At 45.0% G+C, this 18,652-nt stretch overlaps 1 protein-coding gene across 1 annotated transcript in view; it reads right to left on the bottom strand.

The window, feature by feature from the left end:
- Positions 1 to 318: 318 nt before the first annotated feature.
- Positions 319 to 18,652, bottom strand: part of Sec10 (Exocyst complex component Sec10) — a 32,220-nt gene continuing 13,886 nt past the window's right edge. The window contains exons 9-16 of the mRNA XM_077675275.1: positions 15,943 to 16,149; positions 12,942 to 13,104; positions 11,282 to 11,390; positions 9,856 to 9,979; positions 5,157 to 5,346; positions 3,973 to 4,129; positions 992 to 1,152; positions 319 to 521 (exon numbers count right to left, since the gene is read on the bottom strand). Of these exons, the coding sequence (XP_077531401.1) occupies positions 435 to 521; positions 992 to 1,152; positions 3,973 to 4,129; positions 5,157 to 5,346; positions 9,856 to 9,979; positions 11,282 to 11,390; positions 12,942 to 13,104; positions 15,943 to 16,149 (1,198 nt within the window). The 3' untranslated portion in view covers positions 319 to 434. The remainder of the gene's footprint in view (positions 522 to 991; positions 1,153 to 3,972; positions 4,130 to 5,156; positions 5,347 to 9,855; positions 9,980 to 11,281; positions 11,391 to 12,941; positions 13,105 to 15,942; positions 16,150 to 18,652) is intronic.

The raw sequence follows: 18,652 nt of genomic DNA, 5'->3' as shown, positions 1-18,652 counted from the left end.
CGCATCAACACCAAAGTCAGCCTCAAGAGGCGGGCATGGAATATGTGCGGGTGACTTGAGATGAACGTGCAGTAAGTGAGAAGCACGTGCAATTAGAAGGTGCTTTGTTGCTGCACCACACCCATGTACATTCTACAGCCATAAGAAAGAGTGATATTTTGTTTCCTAAACACACCTTTCTCAGTGCCCTGTAGTGAACCGAGCTTCGGTATCCTCCCTGTGAAGAACCAGTTATGTGACTGTACGCCTTAGGCACACGGTTGTGGGAGCCCACTTTGCGCATGTTGAGGACCAGGAAAAAATAAGACAATTCCACGGTTTCCTGAAAATAAATAAGCTCGGCCTTTTATTTGCGCTTCCACCAGAACGAAAAACTCCTGTGACCTCCTGGCCGCCATCCGGGAATAGCCAACGGCAGGGCAGGCTTCCTCTTCTCACTTGAACTGGTTCACCAGCTTGTGCACCTTGCAGTCCGTTCTCAGCTGGACAAAATTAACCAGGACGCTCCTCTCCAGGCTTGCCTGCAAAACAAGACACCACTCGTGTGAGGCTTCGAAAGCCAAGCGTTTTACATAGTCATAAGCGTTCGAAACTCGTGAACCGCTGGCGCTTGTCATACATCTTCCCGTTGTTTAGCACAAAGAAAACTATAGGTACATTTGAGGAAAAATATACGTAATTAACCGGCAGCGCCCGCGTTCCTTTAGTTAAGGACGCCCGTTGGGTTGGTTTTCACGACAGTAAACGCAAAATGTGGCAGTGCAACGCCGGCACGTGCGGGGAGAAAAGCACAAAGAGAAAAAACTCCCGCTGGCGCAGTTTCAGGCAGGGGACGCGCGAGCACTGCGAAGGCGAAATTTAAAATGCATGGGGTGGTAGCAGTGAGCGAAGAACGGCGCTACAGCCCATTATGGCGAATCACTGCTCTGCCCTTCCGACAGCTTTCACATTGAGTGGAACGGCTTTAATTTTTTTCCTTTGCCCCTCTCACCAGTTGGTCGTCCCGACAAACGTCTTTGAGGTTTTCCGGCGCCACCACCAGCAGGTTGCAGAGGGCGTGAAGAACGTCGAACATCTTGTCCAGGGCGGGAATTTTGAACTGCTTGGCGCAACGGCGGTACTCGTTGTGGTCACAGATCAGGATCATGCCACCTGCACCGCGAATGGTACGCATCAAAATGATTTGAACAGCGCTGCTGCTGCTCCTTCCGAGCAATTAAGTGCCTCCTGTTCAACTGGACTTAACAGAATGCACACAAAAGTGTTGAACGCAATTTAAAAAGCCACGCAAAGAGGTAGGACTTGCTTTAGGACTTCTTCCTTGTCCGAGCATTGGTCACGTTTTTCACAACATGAACTTGCTTTAAGGGGGGACATGGCTCTTAAAGCAGCTTCCTTCAATTTTGAAGTAAACTCTATGAAACTTGTCAGTCTTGCTGCTTTTTCCACACTGATTTCAAATATGCCACTATTTTTTGAGTAAGTCAATTAGCTGCCAAGACGATTAGATATAACTGGTCATTTCTTGGAGGAACAATAGACAAAACAGTGTTGGTCATAAAACCGTAATCATCTTTATATTTTCCAGTACTATGAACCCTGGTGAGTGCAATAAGAGAACTGGTTTTTTGATACACCACTTGGAACTAATTTTACAACTTTTTAAACTTTGGCGTTTGAAATGGGCATTCGAAATGGTTCCTTGCCACTGGTGCTACCAAGGTTTAAGGAGCTGTAAAATTAGTTCCAAGCGGTGCATCAACAAACAGATTCTCTTATTGCACTCACCAGGGTTCATAGTACTGGAAAATATAAAGATTACAGTTTTATGACTGACACTGTTTTACCTATTGTTCCTCCAAAAATGACTAATTATTTCTAATTATCTTCGCAACTAATTGACTGACTCAAAAAATAATGGCATATTTGAAATCAGTGTGGAAAAAGCAGCAAGACTGACAAGTTTCACAGAGTTTACTTAAAAATTGAAGGAAGCTGTTTTAAGAGCAGTGTGCCAGCAAACGGGACACTACACCAGCTAGCTCTGTTCTAAGCTCTTCTCATTAAGACTAGCAGGGGAAGACCAACACAAGCTTGGGTTCAAAATGCTTATATAACTCTAATCTTGGGTCACGTTTCTTGAAAAGGCCTGTTTTAGGACCAGGTGGCTTTAGGTTTTCGCGTGCAACGTCTAAACACAAAGTGCACACAAAATGAGAAATGGACAGAAGTGCCACATCAATTTCTTGTTTTTATCTGTTCTGTTCGTCTGCATTTCTTTCAATATTCCCAATACTTGTTCGTCTTTGTAGTTTGGCAGTCTCCCTATATACAAAGGACCTGCTGTAACTATTTTCGCCTACACAATGCATGAACATATTAATTTTAGAGTGACCACAGACAACTTGCTATTGCGACAGGCATGTTGAAAAATTACCCCAAGGTTAGTGTTCCCTACACCCCAGCTCAATTATCAAAGGGGTACTGACACCAATTTTTGGTGGTTAATATTATTGCACAGTTCGCTTCCTTTACTCAACAGAATACCCTGGCTGAAATATGAGCGGCCCGCACGCGTGGAATATGCTGCCATTTGATCTGATTCGTCGCGCCGACGGAACAGCACGAGGAGCGGTGCGCAGCAAATGAACATCAGCGTGACATCATACCGAGAGGAAAAAGTGACGTAGCTGTTTGCCTCCAATGCTCGTCAGAAACTCGTGACGTCGCTTCACGCACGTGGCCCAGCGAGCGGCGATTGGGCGCTGACGCGTTCACAAAGTGATGCACGTAGCCAGAGCTACAGGCATAACCGCTGCCCAGAAAGGCACTCTTACCAAAAATTAAGTTCCACACATGGGAAAGGAACCGATTATAAAGCCCAGAATCGCAGCAGAAGCCACCATCAGGTCTTTTATTGAAAGCGGTCCTCAAAGTTCCGCCGCAAAGCTAGGCCTAACGCCTTCTGGCAGCTCATCCGCTCAACACCGGCAGCGGCGCGGTCGAAACAACACCTCCTCTGGCCTTTGCAGTGTTTTGACGTCCACACAAAACGGCGAGGTCATTCCGTGGTTCTGTCACACGCGCCCTCTGGGCTGGAAGCGCGGGAAACCAAAGCGGACGATTTTCAGGCCGTTCAGTGTAATTAATTATCGTGCGCTCAGGTATTCAAAGTGCTGTTTCGGGTTCACCAGGCCGTCAAGCATTGATGAAATCAATAAAAAAGGAACATAAAATTTTGATGTCAGTACTCCTTTAAGCTTGTCCTGTTATTAGCCGTAAAGGCACAAATCACTCAGTTTCAACTAGCTGTCAGACCGCACTCCGTTTTGTGGACAGCACTGCATACCCAACTTGGTCTCCCAATTGCAGCTACTACCAAGACAAACATAGACACAGTGATACGACTTCACGCACTTTCCAAACTAATTGCAACCACGGCTCTCTTATCATTTGTCTTGTCATTTGACTTATCATTTGTTTAGCACTCACATTCTGAGCAGGCATTCTCGTTACCTTTAGCACTCTGATAACCAATGGTCAACTCCTCACTGCACTTGTACGCACACGGGCAGCTGCCATCTTTCGGTTTGAGCACACCCAGAGCCCCCTGGGGTTGACCCACACTGCACCAGTGCAGCACACCCAAATACACAGCAAGCACTCACCAACAGTGCTGTACCGGAACGCCTGCATGTGCCGTTTTAAGTGCAACTCCTCACTGCACCAGTATATACACTGGTGGATGCCATCCTTAATTTCAAGCACCTAGTGCCCCCTGGGATTGACCCGCTCTGCAACAGTGCAGCCAACCTAAATGCACTGTGCCCACACTCCCTGACAGTGCTGTTTAATGTGGAACTCCTCCCTGCCCCAGTACACCTTAACACCCTGAATGCTATCAAGGTGCTCCCCTGGGGTCGACTCGCTCTGCACCAGTGCAGCCCACCAAAATGCACCGCGTGCACTCACCGACAGTGCTGTACTGGAAGGTCTGGATGTGCTCGTAGATGGTCCTGTGGAACCGCACACCCAGTTCCAGAAGCACGGCGTCCACGTTGGTGCCGTCCAGGGAGTCCCTCACCTTCTCGATGCACTTGGTGATGTACTTGACCACCTTCTGGGCCACCTGGAAACGTTCCCACAGAATACACCCCGAATGTGGTTGGCTACCAGGGAACATATGTCTACACATACGTATGTCAGGAACTGCTTTTCACCAATAAAGGGAAATCATTAGTGAGTTCCTTTGCTTCCCCTCATCATACAATATTAGCGAAGTCATCCTGCTAGTTTTAGACAACGTGAAGAGCTCGATGAACGCGTCCCCCACTACCTGTTGTCCTAGTCTACGTTTTTCATCGATCCCTTCGAAAAGACAAGTCAACCCTGAATTCCTTTCTTTTAAACGGTGAACCATACTTGCCAGGTAATAACAAAAATACTTAAAAAACAGGCTAACAGTAACGCCCTTCTTTATCGGTTGTGTGAGCTCCACGTGGGCAGGTTGTAATAACTACTCGCACACCTAGTTAAAAGTGCCACCACATTTTTCCGAACTAAAAAAAAAAAAAAAAAAGCTTTTTTCGCTGACTTTTGGAACTAGGATGAAATACCTGCCTTCAAAATCATACTAGACATCCAAAGCTCGAAACAACGGCTTCTTTTCCCGTTTTTCTTTTTTTGAGATTGCTTTACTTCTCTTACAGTAGTGGCTCTGTAACCGCATGGAGGCGACCTTGTTTTTGATGATCAGGTTTCGCATGGTTGCAGACCACAAACAAAAATCTCCTCGAAACTTTACAAATCACGGAAAAAGATCGAAACAGAAGTACAAAAACACTGAATAAAAGTAAACGATTCGTACACAAAATAATGCAATTTTAAAACGTTACAAATGTGCTTAAGGATTTAAGGGAAAGTAAAATTCACTGGATACAATAAAATGCTCCCATGCCGGGTAACGTGAAAGCTTTGAGAAATACAAAACTTCCCCGCAAGCCATCTTTTTAGCATTGCATGCACTTCCACTGCGAGTAGACCTCCAGAAAGCGCAATACCTTCCTACAAGACCTAGAACAATACCAGAGTTAAGTATGAACACCGTCGTCAGAACTTTGAGAGAAGGTGAAGCAAATTCTTCGCCACAGCCCAACCTTGGTAGTCTCGATGACGTCCTCAACTTCAGGCTTGAAGTCGGTCTTCTTCTGTTCGGTCTGCAGGATGTTCCGCACCCATCCAATGACGGCGGCCAGCGATCGGTCCAGACCGGTGTCCATTTTGATCTCCATTTGTTCCGTCAATTCCCGCTTCTTCTGTATGCAGATGCTATGCTCCGGCGTCGACCTGACAGACACAAATTAAACACCCTCTGTTAGCAGACACCTAAAGCAACAATTTTCTCTCACATGCGAATGGAACTATGAAAATGCCACATAAAAGATGAAGGCCGTACCGTATTTTCGCGCGTATAACCCGCGCCAAAAATGCGAAAATTTTAGTGGCAAAGTAGGGGTGTGGATAATACGCGGGGTTTTTCCTTTAGTGCAGCTTCACGGCAATGCGTGGTGTGCCGTGAAACGCCCATGCAGTAACACTGACTAAGCCTTCCATGGCACCGATTGCACAAGCCATACAAGGACAAGGAAGAAAAACCAAGGACGCGTGCACTGTAACAACTGAATTTCATTAGTGAATTGTGACTGTCGCCTTGCAGGCAGTGTATTCTACTTGCTAAATATGCGCTTTTTCTGCCTACGTAGTATGTGATGTGTTGCTTGAGCAGTAGCTTTGGCGCAGCCTTTCCTGTATCAAATGTGCGGGCAAAACACGAGGATTCTTTTTTTCTTTTCCGGCGTGCTGAAAGTGGGGGTGCTGATTATATGCAGGGGCGGGTTGTTATACGCGCGAAAATACGGTACAGTGTGCAACACACTTGTCTATAACAGCGAGTTCAACTTGTACTAGTTACTTCTGAAAACTGCGCACAAAAACTGCTTGAACGCGAAGCTTTCTCGTGATGGATTCTTTGGTTGGCCAATCCCACGCTGCGAGTATGTGCTACTCTGGAGGTACGCACCATTTCTCTAGAATACCGACACCAACTCTCGGGTGTGCACTTCGTAGGCCCAATGTTTGGGTTTGGGGTGCACGGCACAAATTGGTGCTTGCTACTTGGCATTCACTTCAACCACTTCGAAATGGAGCATCGGACAGATGCCGGCTTCATACACGAGGGAACCGCATTCGATTCCGGACACGGGAAGTGTTTCTTTTTTTCACTTCACGCACAATCATTCATCATCACCGTCAGAGAGGGCGTTTTTGCGTTACAGACACCATCAGTGAGAACACTAAAGCTTTGTTTTAAAAATGCTGAGGACAAAAGTGGAAGGTAAGACTTCAGAACGCCACAGAAGTTTTCTTCAAATCTTTCTTAGGGGAGGCAGGATGAGGCTAGAAGTATGAAAGTTGTGTTATAGAAAAGTGTGCTCTAAATGCCCAGTGTCCTTCTTGGTAACAGCGGGATACTTAGAGGGGCCATGAAGGCAAAATGCAAGTTTTGTTCATTCGGAAGATTGCCTTGTGAGAATAGCACTGAAACCACTTTTAACGTGAACTTCACTAAAATAAGTTGTATAATGAGGAAAATAGAGAATAGGCATGTGACCCCCCAGCTACTTTGTCGCACTAGAACCTATGACGTATTACGGGCAGCTCGTTGCAAATTGGCTGAAGCCAGCAAAATCCAATGCAAATTAAACAAATATTATAAGCTTGCAGAATGAGCTATTTGCATTTAAATTTAGAGCACATCATTCTTTATAAACAGCAATAAGAATGGTGGGGCGAACAATGAAAGTTATGAACAAACATGTACACATAGAAGCACTAGTGCACGCAACGCACACTATCGTCGGGCGCATTGGGCTTGTCTGACCTAGGCACTGGCTAACTGGCATAAATGACACGTTACGTGACCCTGTTTGTCGAGCATACTCAATTTTTCCCGAATGATTACTATCAACTGTAACAAAAGTAATCCAGGTGTAAACGCGGTCAGAAAGAGAGCAGGTGTGGACAGCGGCCCTTGAGCAATATTGTCCCGCCATCTAGAAGGACTGACAGTAAACGAGGCAACAATTTAAACATTTTGCCATTCGCAGCAGCCTTAGTCAACATACTAATGTTCGTTTTAGGCACATACCCTGAATCATTAATGCCCCGAAACACAAGATTTAGTGAGAGTATTAAAATTTTGCCTTAAACTGCTCACTTTCTCAGTGAATAAAGCATCGTTTGGTGCCGGACAGGTGCTGGGGGCACTATAAAATACCAAATCTTTCGAATAAAACAAACTCGTATTTTCCGTTCATGGTCCCTTCGAGACACTACTCTACCCTGCACATGGGTCGCCACTCTCAGCCATGCCCCCTCTGTGAAGCCAAAAGAAGCCAGAAGTAGCCACTCCAGAGGACATAAATTTGAACCAACCTGAGAACAATGTGACTTTTGTGAGCAATTAGCAACACAGGACAAGGCACTTTGCCGGCTTGAGGCATCATCTAGTGCATGTGGCATTGCAAGTTCACATATGACGCATCATCATCATCATCATCTAAGTTCACTGCAGGACACACTGCAGGCCCTCTCCCACAAATCTCCAACTGTCCCTGTTTTAGGCTGCACGCACCTAGTCCCATCTGACTAACCCCCCAAAAATTAGAGTTCCAACTTTAATAAGGGGCCATGAAGACAAAATACAAGTTTGTTTTATTCGAAACATTTCATATTCTATTTTGCCCCCGGCGCTTGTCCGGAAGCAAACCATGCTTTATTCCCTGTGAAATTAATCAATTAAAGTTAAAATTTTGATCTCGTGCCAAAACGTTGGTTTTAACGACGTTTGCAATGACATCATAACAACAGGTCTTTCAGCTTAACTTGGTGTGGAGCGGAGACTTGTTTACTGCTAGTCAACTTAGATGGCGACACCACACCGCGGCAAGCTGTTTTCTCCCTTTTTGTTTGTGACCGTATTTAAACCTGGCTTTTTTTTTTGTCCATGGAAAAAACAATCATTTCATAAAACATGGTGCTCGCTAAACAATAATGGTCACGTACACTGTCGCTAGCATCGAAAAGTCGGTGTCGTCTGAAACAACCCCAAAGCCCCACAGTACTGTGCATCTAAACCAAGCATAGTGCCTGCAGTACCAACAGCAGTACACATCGGCGCTTGTTTACGTGTACTTTCGTAACTTCCGCTGTTTGTCCCACCATTCTTACTGACATAAAAAGAATGTGCCCTAAATTTAAGCGCAAATAGCTCGTTTGGCAAGCTTATAAGCTCTGCCTAATTGGTGCTTGCTTTTGCCAGCCTCCGCCAATCGCAGAACTAGCTGGTACGACATCATAGGTTCTGTTGAGGGAAATTAGCCAGTGGGTCGCATGGCTATTCCCTTTTTTCCTAATTATACAGCTTATTTGAGTGAAGTGTGCCTTAAAAGTGGTGTCAGTATGATTCTAACGAGGCAATCTTTTGAATGAACCAAACTTGCATTTTGTCTTCATGGCCCCTTTAATAAGGGGGTACACTGGTCTTGGAAACTTTTTTTTTTCTTTCCAACCAATTTTGATGGAACCTCAGGGTTTCATCAAAACCACTTGAATTTTTTGTAGTTGATTTCAAATATCCAATTACTTTTGATATGAGGTAATGATTTCCTAAGTTAATTAAGAATCCACCTTGATTGTTCTCATGAACAATAGGGAAAAAATTATTCAACAAAAAATTATTAGCGAGGCAGAAATAGATACCAGAAGTTGTGGAGAATGAAATGTGGGAGGCACTAATGTCTAAACTCTAATGTCTAGGTTTAAAATACGTCTGCTTACCAATTAAAAACAATGCTAATTAAACAACTACTAAAGCATAAAACGCAAAATCTGCCTCACTTATTGGATTGTTTAAACATTCAGCTTCACAGTGCAAGAGAAATGATCTTCCTAGCTGCACTACATGCTGGGATGTACCTCTCGAGAATTACCTATCACTGCGATACCACTTGTGGCGAAGAAGTGGGGAATTATGAAAAAATTGTTATTTCTTTGTCGAAATCGGGTCTCTATGGCTTTTATAAGTACCTGGTACTGAGCAAAGTATAAAATTTTCGGAGGAAAGACTGCACAAATCATCAAGAGAAAAGTGATACCTAAAAAAATGCTTTTTTATAGCGTAAGCTACACTGGCCGAGGTTGAGCAGTTTCGCGTGGACCCTTAAGGGCCATGCTGCGCAAGCGCGAGGAGCATTGGATTGTATTAAATTTGGATTTGATTGGATTAAATTGGATTGTATTGGATTTAGGTTGGAAATCCAATAAAATTGGAGTACGGGTGTGTAGAGAATTGGGTCTGCACATCCTCCGGTCTGCACATTCCAGAGGAGTGACGCCATAGCCACGGCAGACACACTGGCGCTGGCGCGTGCCCAGCTGTGCACCTCCGTTGCGCAGTAGCCAAGTCTGACGCTGCGCAGGAGCCGCTTGATAGCCGTTTCGCGGGGCTCCTGGAGAGCCGTGCTGCGCATGCGCGAGGAGCAGTGACTGGACTGGACTAGACCGGACTGGATTGGATTGGATTGGATGGGATTGCTGAACCTTAGCTCATGCTACGTATATCCTGGAATAGTCGAGCTAAGCCACTGCTAATTTTTTGGGCAATTTTTCAGTCCCAAGGACCCATGTGCCCCCTTTACGGCGTTTTCAGTACCAAGGACCCATGTGCCCCCTTTATGGCGTCCCATTACAGCACAATGTAAGCGGTGGTCAAGGTTTGGAGGCTGCTGGACTCACAGAAGCAGCGGGGCCACGTTGCTGTTGAACAGCTTCTCGAGCAGCTGGAAGATGGAGTTGCACTGCCTGACCGTGTCGAAGAAGTAGATCTCCGGCTCGCTCTTGGGCTCCGACACCGGTATCGCTGCGAGTGGGGGAGGAGAACAGACAGCGGTGCTACTAACAACTACTTCGAGATCGAGAAAAGCATAATTTGAAACAGATATTCAGGCTTCAAGACACTAGAAATTCAGGTTATTACAGAGGGACGCTGCTCTTAAAACAGCTTCCTTTTTCGAACTCAACTCTGTGAAACTTGGCAGTCTTGCTGCTTTGTTCCCACTGATTTCAAAGTTGCCATTATTTTTTGAGTAATCAATTAGTTACCAAGATAATTAGAGATAATTAGTCATTTTTGGAGGAACATTACACAAAACAGTGTTGGCCATAAAACTGTAATCTTTATATTATCCCATACTAGGAACCATGATGAGTGCAATAAGAGAATTGGTTTTCTGATGCACTGCTTGGGACTAACTTTACAGCTCATTAAACCTTGGTGGCACCAGTGGCAAGGAACCATTTCAAGTGCCCATTTCAATCACCAAAGTTTAGTGAGCTGTAAAATTAGTTCCGAGCGGTGCATCAAAAAACCAGTTCTCTTATTGCACTCATAAGGGTTCAGAGTATGGGAAAGTATAAAGATTACAGTGTTATGACCAAAACTGTTTTGTCTATTTTTCCTCCAAAAATGGCTAATTATCTCTAATTATCTTGGGAACTAATTGATTACTCAAAAAATAATGCCATATTTGAAATCACAGGGAAAAAAGCAGCAAGACTGACAAGTTTCACGGAGTTTACTCCAAAATTAAAGGAAGCTGTTTTAAGCGCCGTGTCCCCCCTTAAACTGAGGAAAGGTAGTGAGGCTGGCCACATTGGTAAATTCCGCGGAAAATATACACGCACAAGAAAAAAGAATGTGGGGCTCAAATCCTTCACAAAGCTGATAAGCATTGATTATATTGCAGCTGCAGCCATAATGATACCAGTACTAACAATAATAATAGATATACTTAAAAAAGCAACAAAGGCCCAGGAAAACAAAAGTTGCAGCCAAGGTAAAAAACACTGCACTTTTAAACTTTGAACTGTAGCTAGAATAATATGAACTTAAATCCAACAAGAAGGCCTGAGAAAAAAACTAAATCACAGTCAAAAACACAACAGTTCAATTTCTAGTCCCGACACCCTATTTTCCCGATTTCCCAAAAAATAATTAACAAATTTCGGTTCCCTCCTAACGGTTGCCAACAAACGTATTTCTTTTCTTCCCAATTTTAATGAAATGTTTAGCAGGCACCAGTGACTTCGTTAAATCAAAGTTCAACCGCAGTGCCGATTCGCCAAAACGTTGTAAATGGTGAAAGACTGCGAAACAGCTCACCTCGGAGGCCGATGTCAAGAGCGTAGTGGATGTGCTCAATGCAGAGCCCGTTGAGCAGGATGTCGAAGATCTGTGCCACATTCTTTGGCAGCTCCGTAGGCTTCGACAGCTGTGCAGGGTGAGAACCGAGTTAAAGGGGCCCTGCAACACTTCCAGTAAGCGCTTTCACTCTGGAAGCACTGCGAAACTTACGGTTATTGCCAACCAAGAGCGGCCCTGCATTATTTGCTTGTTGCAGCAAATGTTCCTTCCATTTCTGCTTTGCTTTCGTGGCATTTTTTCAAAGTGGCTATTGATTGCGTTTATTGCTGCAACCGAAGAAAAGCCGGCCACTAGCCGCTACACCACTGCAATGACGTAATTTCAGCGGTCGAAAAACACCAAGACCAGAAAAAGACAGAAAAACCTTTTGACCAAGTTTCTAAGTTATCTGATGGGCATACAAAACCGTAATTTTTGGCTGAGGTACTTTGCGACCCCCTATTCTATGTACTCTATGTGTTTGTGGACTACGTTTCGAAAGCATTTAGGATTTAGAAGAAAAAAAGTCGAAAGAAGTGTTACATGGTCCCTTTAATCACAGGAGCTTCATGGAAGACAAAGGCCTCTTTCAACGGGTGATTTGCTCAATCACGTCTCTTCCGGCACAATGCAAGTCAAACTGATGCCAGTCAAGCCGATTCCAATTTTGCTTGGTTCTCTGGGATCCCCCATGACCAATCACACCATTATTCTAATCTTATCACATGGCCCTCAGCGGCCATCAGCGGTGGCCTCTGAGTGTTATCAGAACGAGAGAGAATTATCAGTTAGACCATGCACATGGCTCGAGAAATCATTGTCGTTTTAGTTAACAATAATGAGCTTCACCCCAATAAAGACTCATTTCTGCAGTTATCAGCAAAGACCGGAAAGCACACGGCACACCACATGATAACACAACGTAATCTCGTTAAATGGAGCATGCAGGGAATAACCACATCTGCTTTTTCAGTAGAGGCTCTGTGGAGACTAGCAAGAGCTTTGCTTAAGTGCCACTTCTGTTTTTGGAATGTGCTATGAAGGCAAAACAAAAGTTTGGTCCATTTTTTTAACAACACTGCCTTGTCTCAGTAACAATGATACTAATGTTATCAAAAACTTCAATAGGTTTCGACAACAATAGCAAGGCCCCTTTTAAACAATTTCCGTTGAAGAAGATTTTGCAGTATACTCTGTTTGCGGCTTGACTTGGCTTGGATTGTAACAGCGCACTTATCCGGCGATAGACGCAATACTAATATTATTGAAAACTTCAATAGGTTTAGACAACAATAGCAAGGCCCCTTTAAGCAATTTCCGTTGAACAGGATTTTGCTGTATGCTCTGCTTGTGGCTTGGCTTGGCTTGGCTTGTAACAGTGAACTTATCCGGTGAAGGACATAATACTAATGTTATTGAAAACTTCAATAGGTTGCAATAACAATAGAACGGCCCCTTTAAGCCGTTTGCGATGGACGTAATACTAATGTTATTGAAAACTTCAATAGGTTTCAATAACAATAGCAAGGCCCCTTTAAGCCGTTTCCGTTGAACAGGATTTTGCTGTATGCTCTGCTTGCGGCTTGGCTTGGCTTGGCTTGGCTTGTAAGAGCAAAGTTATCCAGGTGGACGGACGTACCGTCTGGCAGCGCAGGAAAGCCAGCTTGCTCTCCTGGAGCAGGTTGATGGCCACTTCCTCAGAGAGGAATGTCTCGCCCCCAAAGTTCTCGACCGTGGGTGCAATGTTGATGTTGGAGCGCCCCCCAAACCTCGCTTGAAGGTCACGCCTCAGGTCGTGGATCCTATGAGAAAATGCCAAAGGAAATAGTTTTTAGAGTGGGACCTGGGTTCTAGAGTAGGAGCACTCCTACGTATCGATTGATTGATTGTAGGGTTTAATGCGCCGGAGCAACGCAGGCGATGAGGCGCGCCGTAGTGGAGGGCTCCGGATTAATTTTGACCACCTGGGGATTTTTAACGTGCGCCGAACTATCGTTCACATGGGCGTTTTTGCTTTTCGCATCCATCAAAAAAGCGGGCACCGCAGTCGGGAATCGAACCCGCGACCTCGTGCTCAGCAGTGCAACGCCATAGCCACTGAGCCACCGCGGCGTGCTCTAGACCGTATCGCTTCTACTCTAGACCGTATCGAAATCAAACCTGGGTTCGATTGTGACACAGTTTCAAATGTGTTTTAAATTACTACAGTACTTCTTGGACTACTTAAACCCTAAAATTTTTAACTTGTCTGTCTGTTCCTCGATTCAGTGACCAGGCCAAAAGATAAAATAATTTTGAAATAAAAAGTTCGTGCAGGCAAAACCTTTACAAACAACAAAATCTGGAAACATTCTTCTCACCTGTCAACCTTGCTGAACATAATGAAAACGTTAGTCATGCCTGAGGTAGAACATCAATGCATTACTGATACTAGCATTGTGTTATTTTAATTAAAAATAAATAGATGTTTGACATTTGCGACAACAAATACTAATACGATACACATTTAACACTTTCGTGACCGCGCCTATTCCCATCGACAGTATGTTATTGATGAATACAAACTCAAATTTTGGCGCTCTCCGAGCGCTTCTGGACCGCTAACACCATCCAAAGGGTTAAAAGAGAAAGTATTTCATCATTTTCGAGTTCCTTTTTTGCGCCGCGGGCGGGGTGGGGATTTTTAAAGCTTCTTTGCTGTCTGGTGCACGTGGTTTCGGTTGCGGCGTCGATGCCGCTTTCCACGGGAACACCGAATTTTGACTGATTATGATGAATCTGAGCTGTAATCACTGGATGGTGGTAGCAACACAGACACTTAAGACATTTTCGATTCATCAGACTTATGTACAGATGGCGTCAAACTGCCCCGGATTGTCAGCAGGTATCCGCCGGTAAGTTTCGCTTTCTCCTAGGGCCGTTCTACCACTGCCGCGCATTGATGTAAACATATCCGGCCTCTTCTAAAGGTCCCAGGCTTCGCACAGTGGCATGATACGCAATAATGGTTATACTTTTGTATGTATGGAAATAACTTTTGCCCTTACACAGCTCATATTTGCAGTATTATTCTATAAGGACCTTGTATTCAAAGTTCACATTGCAATTTTTATTATATTTACCCTGTGCAAGTGGCATTTATGTTTTCATCTTTTTTTGTTGCTTTTTTTCTATTTGATATTTTTAGGTGCGAAGTACCTTAGGACCGCACAATGTCCGTCCGCATCCGTGCGCATAGCATTTACAATCGCAAAAAATCACAGAGGCACCGGCAGGATTCGAGCCCGTGTTTGGTAGACCAGTCAGAGTTAGTGTCAGTCGTCTTACCCACTGGGCTGCTACAACCGTGAGTTAGTACCCGAGAGTCAAACGGCTTACTCCCTCGCCTGTAACGGTGCGGAGTACCTTAGGACCCCCCCAGTGTCCGTCCGCGTCCATCCGTGCGCACAACCCCGCCAAGCGAAAATCAAGCGAAATTCGATTTTAGCCACGAGTTGCAGTTTTATTTAGGGAATAATCAAGGTGCAGCTCACGGCTCAAATCGAATGACGGTCGAGGTGCAAATCGGATGTTACTCGGGGCACAACTTGGACTTCATTTCAAGTCCCCATACTCCGCACCCTCGCCATCATCCACGGAGTGGAGATGCTGCCATTTTTTTAATTATATTCACAATAAATCTGCTGTTCGTAATTGTTACTGTTAAAAATGCCCTATCCTCCCTCTATCATTTCATACCTTGCTAAAGGGCAAGGTATGAAATGATCAATCATTTCGATCAATCATTTTCTGTGGCAGGAAAAACTTATTTCTTGAACTACCCGAAAGCAACCGATTTTTCCACGGTCACGAAAGTGTTCAAACAATGTCGTGACCCAAAAATTCAAAGAGAGCAACGCGCCCGATTTTAGACCTCGTGGCGGCATTTCAAGAAGTCCAACAGTAACGAGAGGTTCTAGAATATGGTGGCGAGCACTGAAGCGCGAGAAAATGTACTGGAGCAAATTTTCACTGTGTTTATCGCGAGAGGAGCGAGTCAAGAGAGGAAAAGCGTAGGGGAGAAGAGAGGCATTTACGATTAAGAGAGGCATTTACGGGCAGCAGACGACAATCGTCTTTTGACGACATCTGCACCAAAGTGAGCAGATGTACGGCCAATTTTAAATCGAAGCTTTCTTAGTGCGACCGATGGTGACTGAAAAGCTCTGATAAGATCTTTGGAACACACAGCGCGTGCGTGAAAGCGGGCTTCCATTGTGTCAAAACAGTTAGGTACTTGAGAATCGTGAGCAAGGAGCGATTCGAGATAAGACAATACACGCACCGATCATCGCATCGATTTTCCCAGCAGCCAAAAATCATCGCACGGGTTTGTTCTACGTCTGCGATTGCGGTCTTTGAAGGTTTGACGATCAACTGGATGCACTTTCGGTGGAGGTTGCACGCACTTTTAGCTTATGCGCTTCTTTAAACTTCTTTTAGGAAAGGGTGGTATTTTCGTTTACTCTTTAGTGGTGACCAGTTTCCCTACCGAACAACAATGTTGGTTTTGTGCGTTATTGGAACTTCAGGCTTTCGCCCTAAAAAGGCCTGTGGTCTGGGCAGGACACTGATGGTGCCATAGGCGGCGCCCCACTGACCCTCCGAACTGGAACTGCCGCTTGTGGTGTCCCTTGGAGTCGTAGAAGCGGTTGAGCACGTTGCAGCACTTCTCCTTCAGGTAGTGGGTCTCGATGGACAGGTACGGGTCCAGGTGCTTGGAGAAGATCTGCCGGGTCAGCTTCTTCAGGAAGGACGGGTCGCTGCCCATCTTGAACTTGGACAGGTCCGACGACAGCTGCATTGTCCTGGATCCAAGAGAAGAGCACTAATCATTGCTTGGGGGCAGACTGGTCTTAGAGCTATTTTTTAACACGAAAGTGTTTTATTCCTGGATACACGAAGATTTCACTGACATCATATCCGTCACGGAAGTGACGCCAGTACAAAGAAGCAAGTGGCCTGTAAAGGGTGCACCCCTGCACACAGGGTCTTCTTGCGGGGAAGCAAACTTTAGTACTAAAGAGTACTTAGGGTAGTTCGTTTTCAGGTTTTATATTTTAACACGAAAGTTTTGTTCTGCGATACCCCAAGATTTTACTGATGTCATATCCGTCATGGAAATGACGCCAGTACACCTTTGCCGAAGCGACCCGCCAGCAGGACGTCGCTCGCCAAGCACACCCACAAGACAGCCGCCGACCCGCAAATAATGCTCATTTCGCTGCAGATTTCACTGCACATTTCACTTTCGTGTTTTACTGATTACTATGACAGGGCAATCAACCACAGTTTTTTATTTACTAACAAATTTTAATGAAACTGCACAGCGTAATGGAGTTTTTGTGCTGATTTCAAATCTGCAATAAGATTTTTGCAAGGTGATTATTCTTTGTGATAAATAATGATTTATTGCCATTATTTTGGATCACAATTGCAAAATAACCACTTCAAACAGAATGCTGATTACGCCGTGGCTAGGCAGACAAATGACTAACGAATACCATGTTGGAAAATTTTTTTGATTTAGCTACTATTTTTGGCGATTTTACAGCACACGGAACTTCACTCCTCCCGTGCTCCACCAGAAATGGCACAGAGGTGGTGTCAACTGAACACAACAATAATTTTCCAAAACCTCCATTTGAAAAATTTGTTTTTAACACAGTACTTTCCGCACATTTCGGTATCAAAACCAAAAAAGAAGTACTACAGTTGTATCTGCTCTGGGTGCCGAGATATCCGAGGGCGAAATGCTAGCTTAGTGTTGCAAGAAAAGTGCCGTTTCAACATCGAATTCCGCGCGAACTGATCTGCAGAGTGCACTTTAATATGCCATTTACAATAAATAATGGTGCCTTACGATGAATAAATTTACAGACTGATAGAAAGATGGCCGTGGATGCCGCGAATGCCATTTTCCAGAAAACAATTTCTTGACCGTTTTTCGGCCCCAAAGACCCATCTGCCCCCTTAATGCGTAAACGGAATAATTTTTTCAAACGCGTACGCATTTCTATGCGGCCATAATAAAGCAATTTGTCTGTCCATCTGTAACACTCAAAAAATAAAAAAAAAAGAGCGCAAGAAAGACGGGGACAAACACAACACGCAGCCCGGAAGAGGGCTTCCTTTTTTTGCACTGTATTTTTACTTTTAGATTATGAAGAAACTTGCCGAGCAAAGCATTCTGTAATGCTCAATATGTCACACCTTCTCTGCATACGAAAGTAGGGCTCCATACCTCCATGTAAGCCTACCTCCACGGCCTAAACAATGTGTTCCCAGCACTGCATTCGTGTATGTAGTGAAGCTGACTTTAAGGGGAATCGGTGTGTGATGCTCCCAGGAATACAGGGGGTCCATTTGGAGGAACTTAAAAGGGGTACATCAAGACAAAATACGAGCTTTGTTCATTAAAAAGGCTGCCTTGTCCTGACAGCAGTGATACCAATTTTATCGCAAACTCCACACAAATAACAAAGATACTAGGGGTAACAGATGGAAAAAATTCCCCCGCATTTCCCCGAGGGGGAGAATGTGAAAGTGCGAATGCACGGTTGTCGGCCCGCTTGCGGCGCTTGCGCTCGGCCCCCGCAGCCCACCGCCTCGCCGCCTTCTCTTCCATCTCTTCCATCGGGTTTGTAGTATCACGCGTACACCACGCAGTTATCAAGCCGCTATAACGCCGCTGAGTCGCCAACGCACGCCGCTGACGACGTAGTTTGAATGCGTTAAAGATATAAGGCGCGTCACTAACGCTGATATCACGTCGCGTCCGTGTCTTGGTCGGTAGAGCGTCGCGCTGCGGCCGCAAAGTCCGCGGATCGAAACCTGGCGCCGGATGCTGTTTCTTTATAGAGGAGCACTGCGGACGCCGACGCCGCCGCCGCCGCCGATGCCGGCGGTGGATGGTTTGGGGTCGCTTATAAAGTGCATTCGCACTTAAAAATGTCTTCCTATCAATGAATTTGTGTGTAGTAAGCAGACTTTAAGGTGTTGGGACACAGCAGAGTGGCTTATGCATTTATCTGACAATTGCCACTGGGGAGTGTCTGCAATTTTCTTGACTTCAATATAAATCTGCTAGTGAGCTCATCCAAATCAGTGAAGAGCTCTCAAGACACCAAGTTCTACTTCGGCACCACATACATCACATTAAGGTTCCAGCTGGAATGGGCTGTCCGGTATCAAGATTGCCAGAAACTTGTAGGATAACCATTGAGTGTCTAGAATGCCATCACAATTGGTTCGTAGAGTTTTAGTGACTAAGTGGGAAGATATACCGCCGATGGCGCGCTCTAACACGAC

Source organism: Haemaphysalis longicornis, unplaced genomic scaffold (genome assembly GCF_048455015.1).
Source record: "Haemaphysalis longicornis isolate Haplotype H1 unplaced genomic scaffold, Haemaphysalis longicornis Haplotype H1 scaffold_6, whole genome shotgun sequence".
Classification (NCBI taxonomy): Eukaryota; Metazoa; Arthropoda; class Arachnida; order Ixodida; family Ixodidae; genus Haemaphysalis; species Haemaphysalis longicornis.
This window is presented reverse-complemented; position numbering and strand designations above follow the sequence as displayed.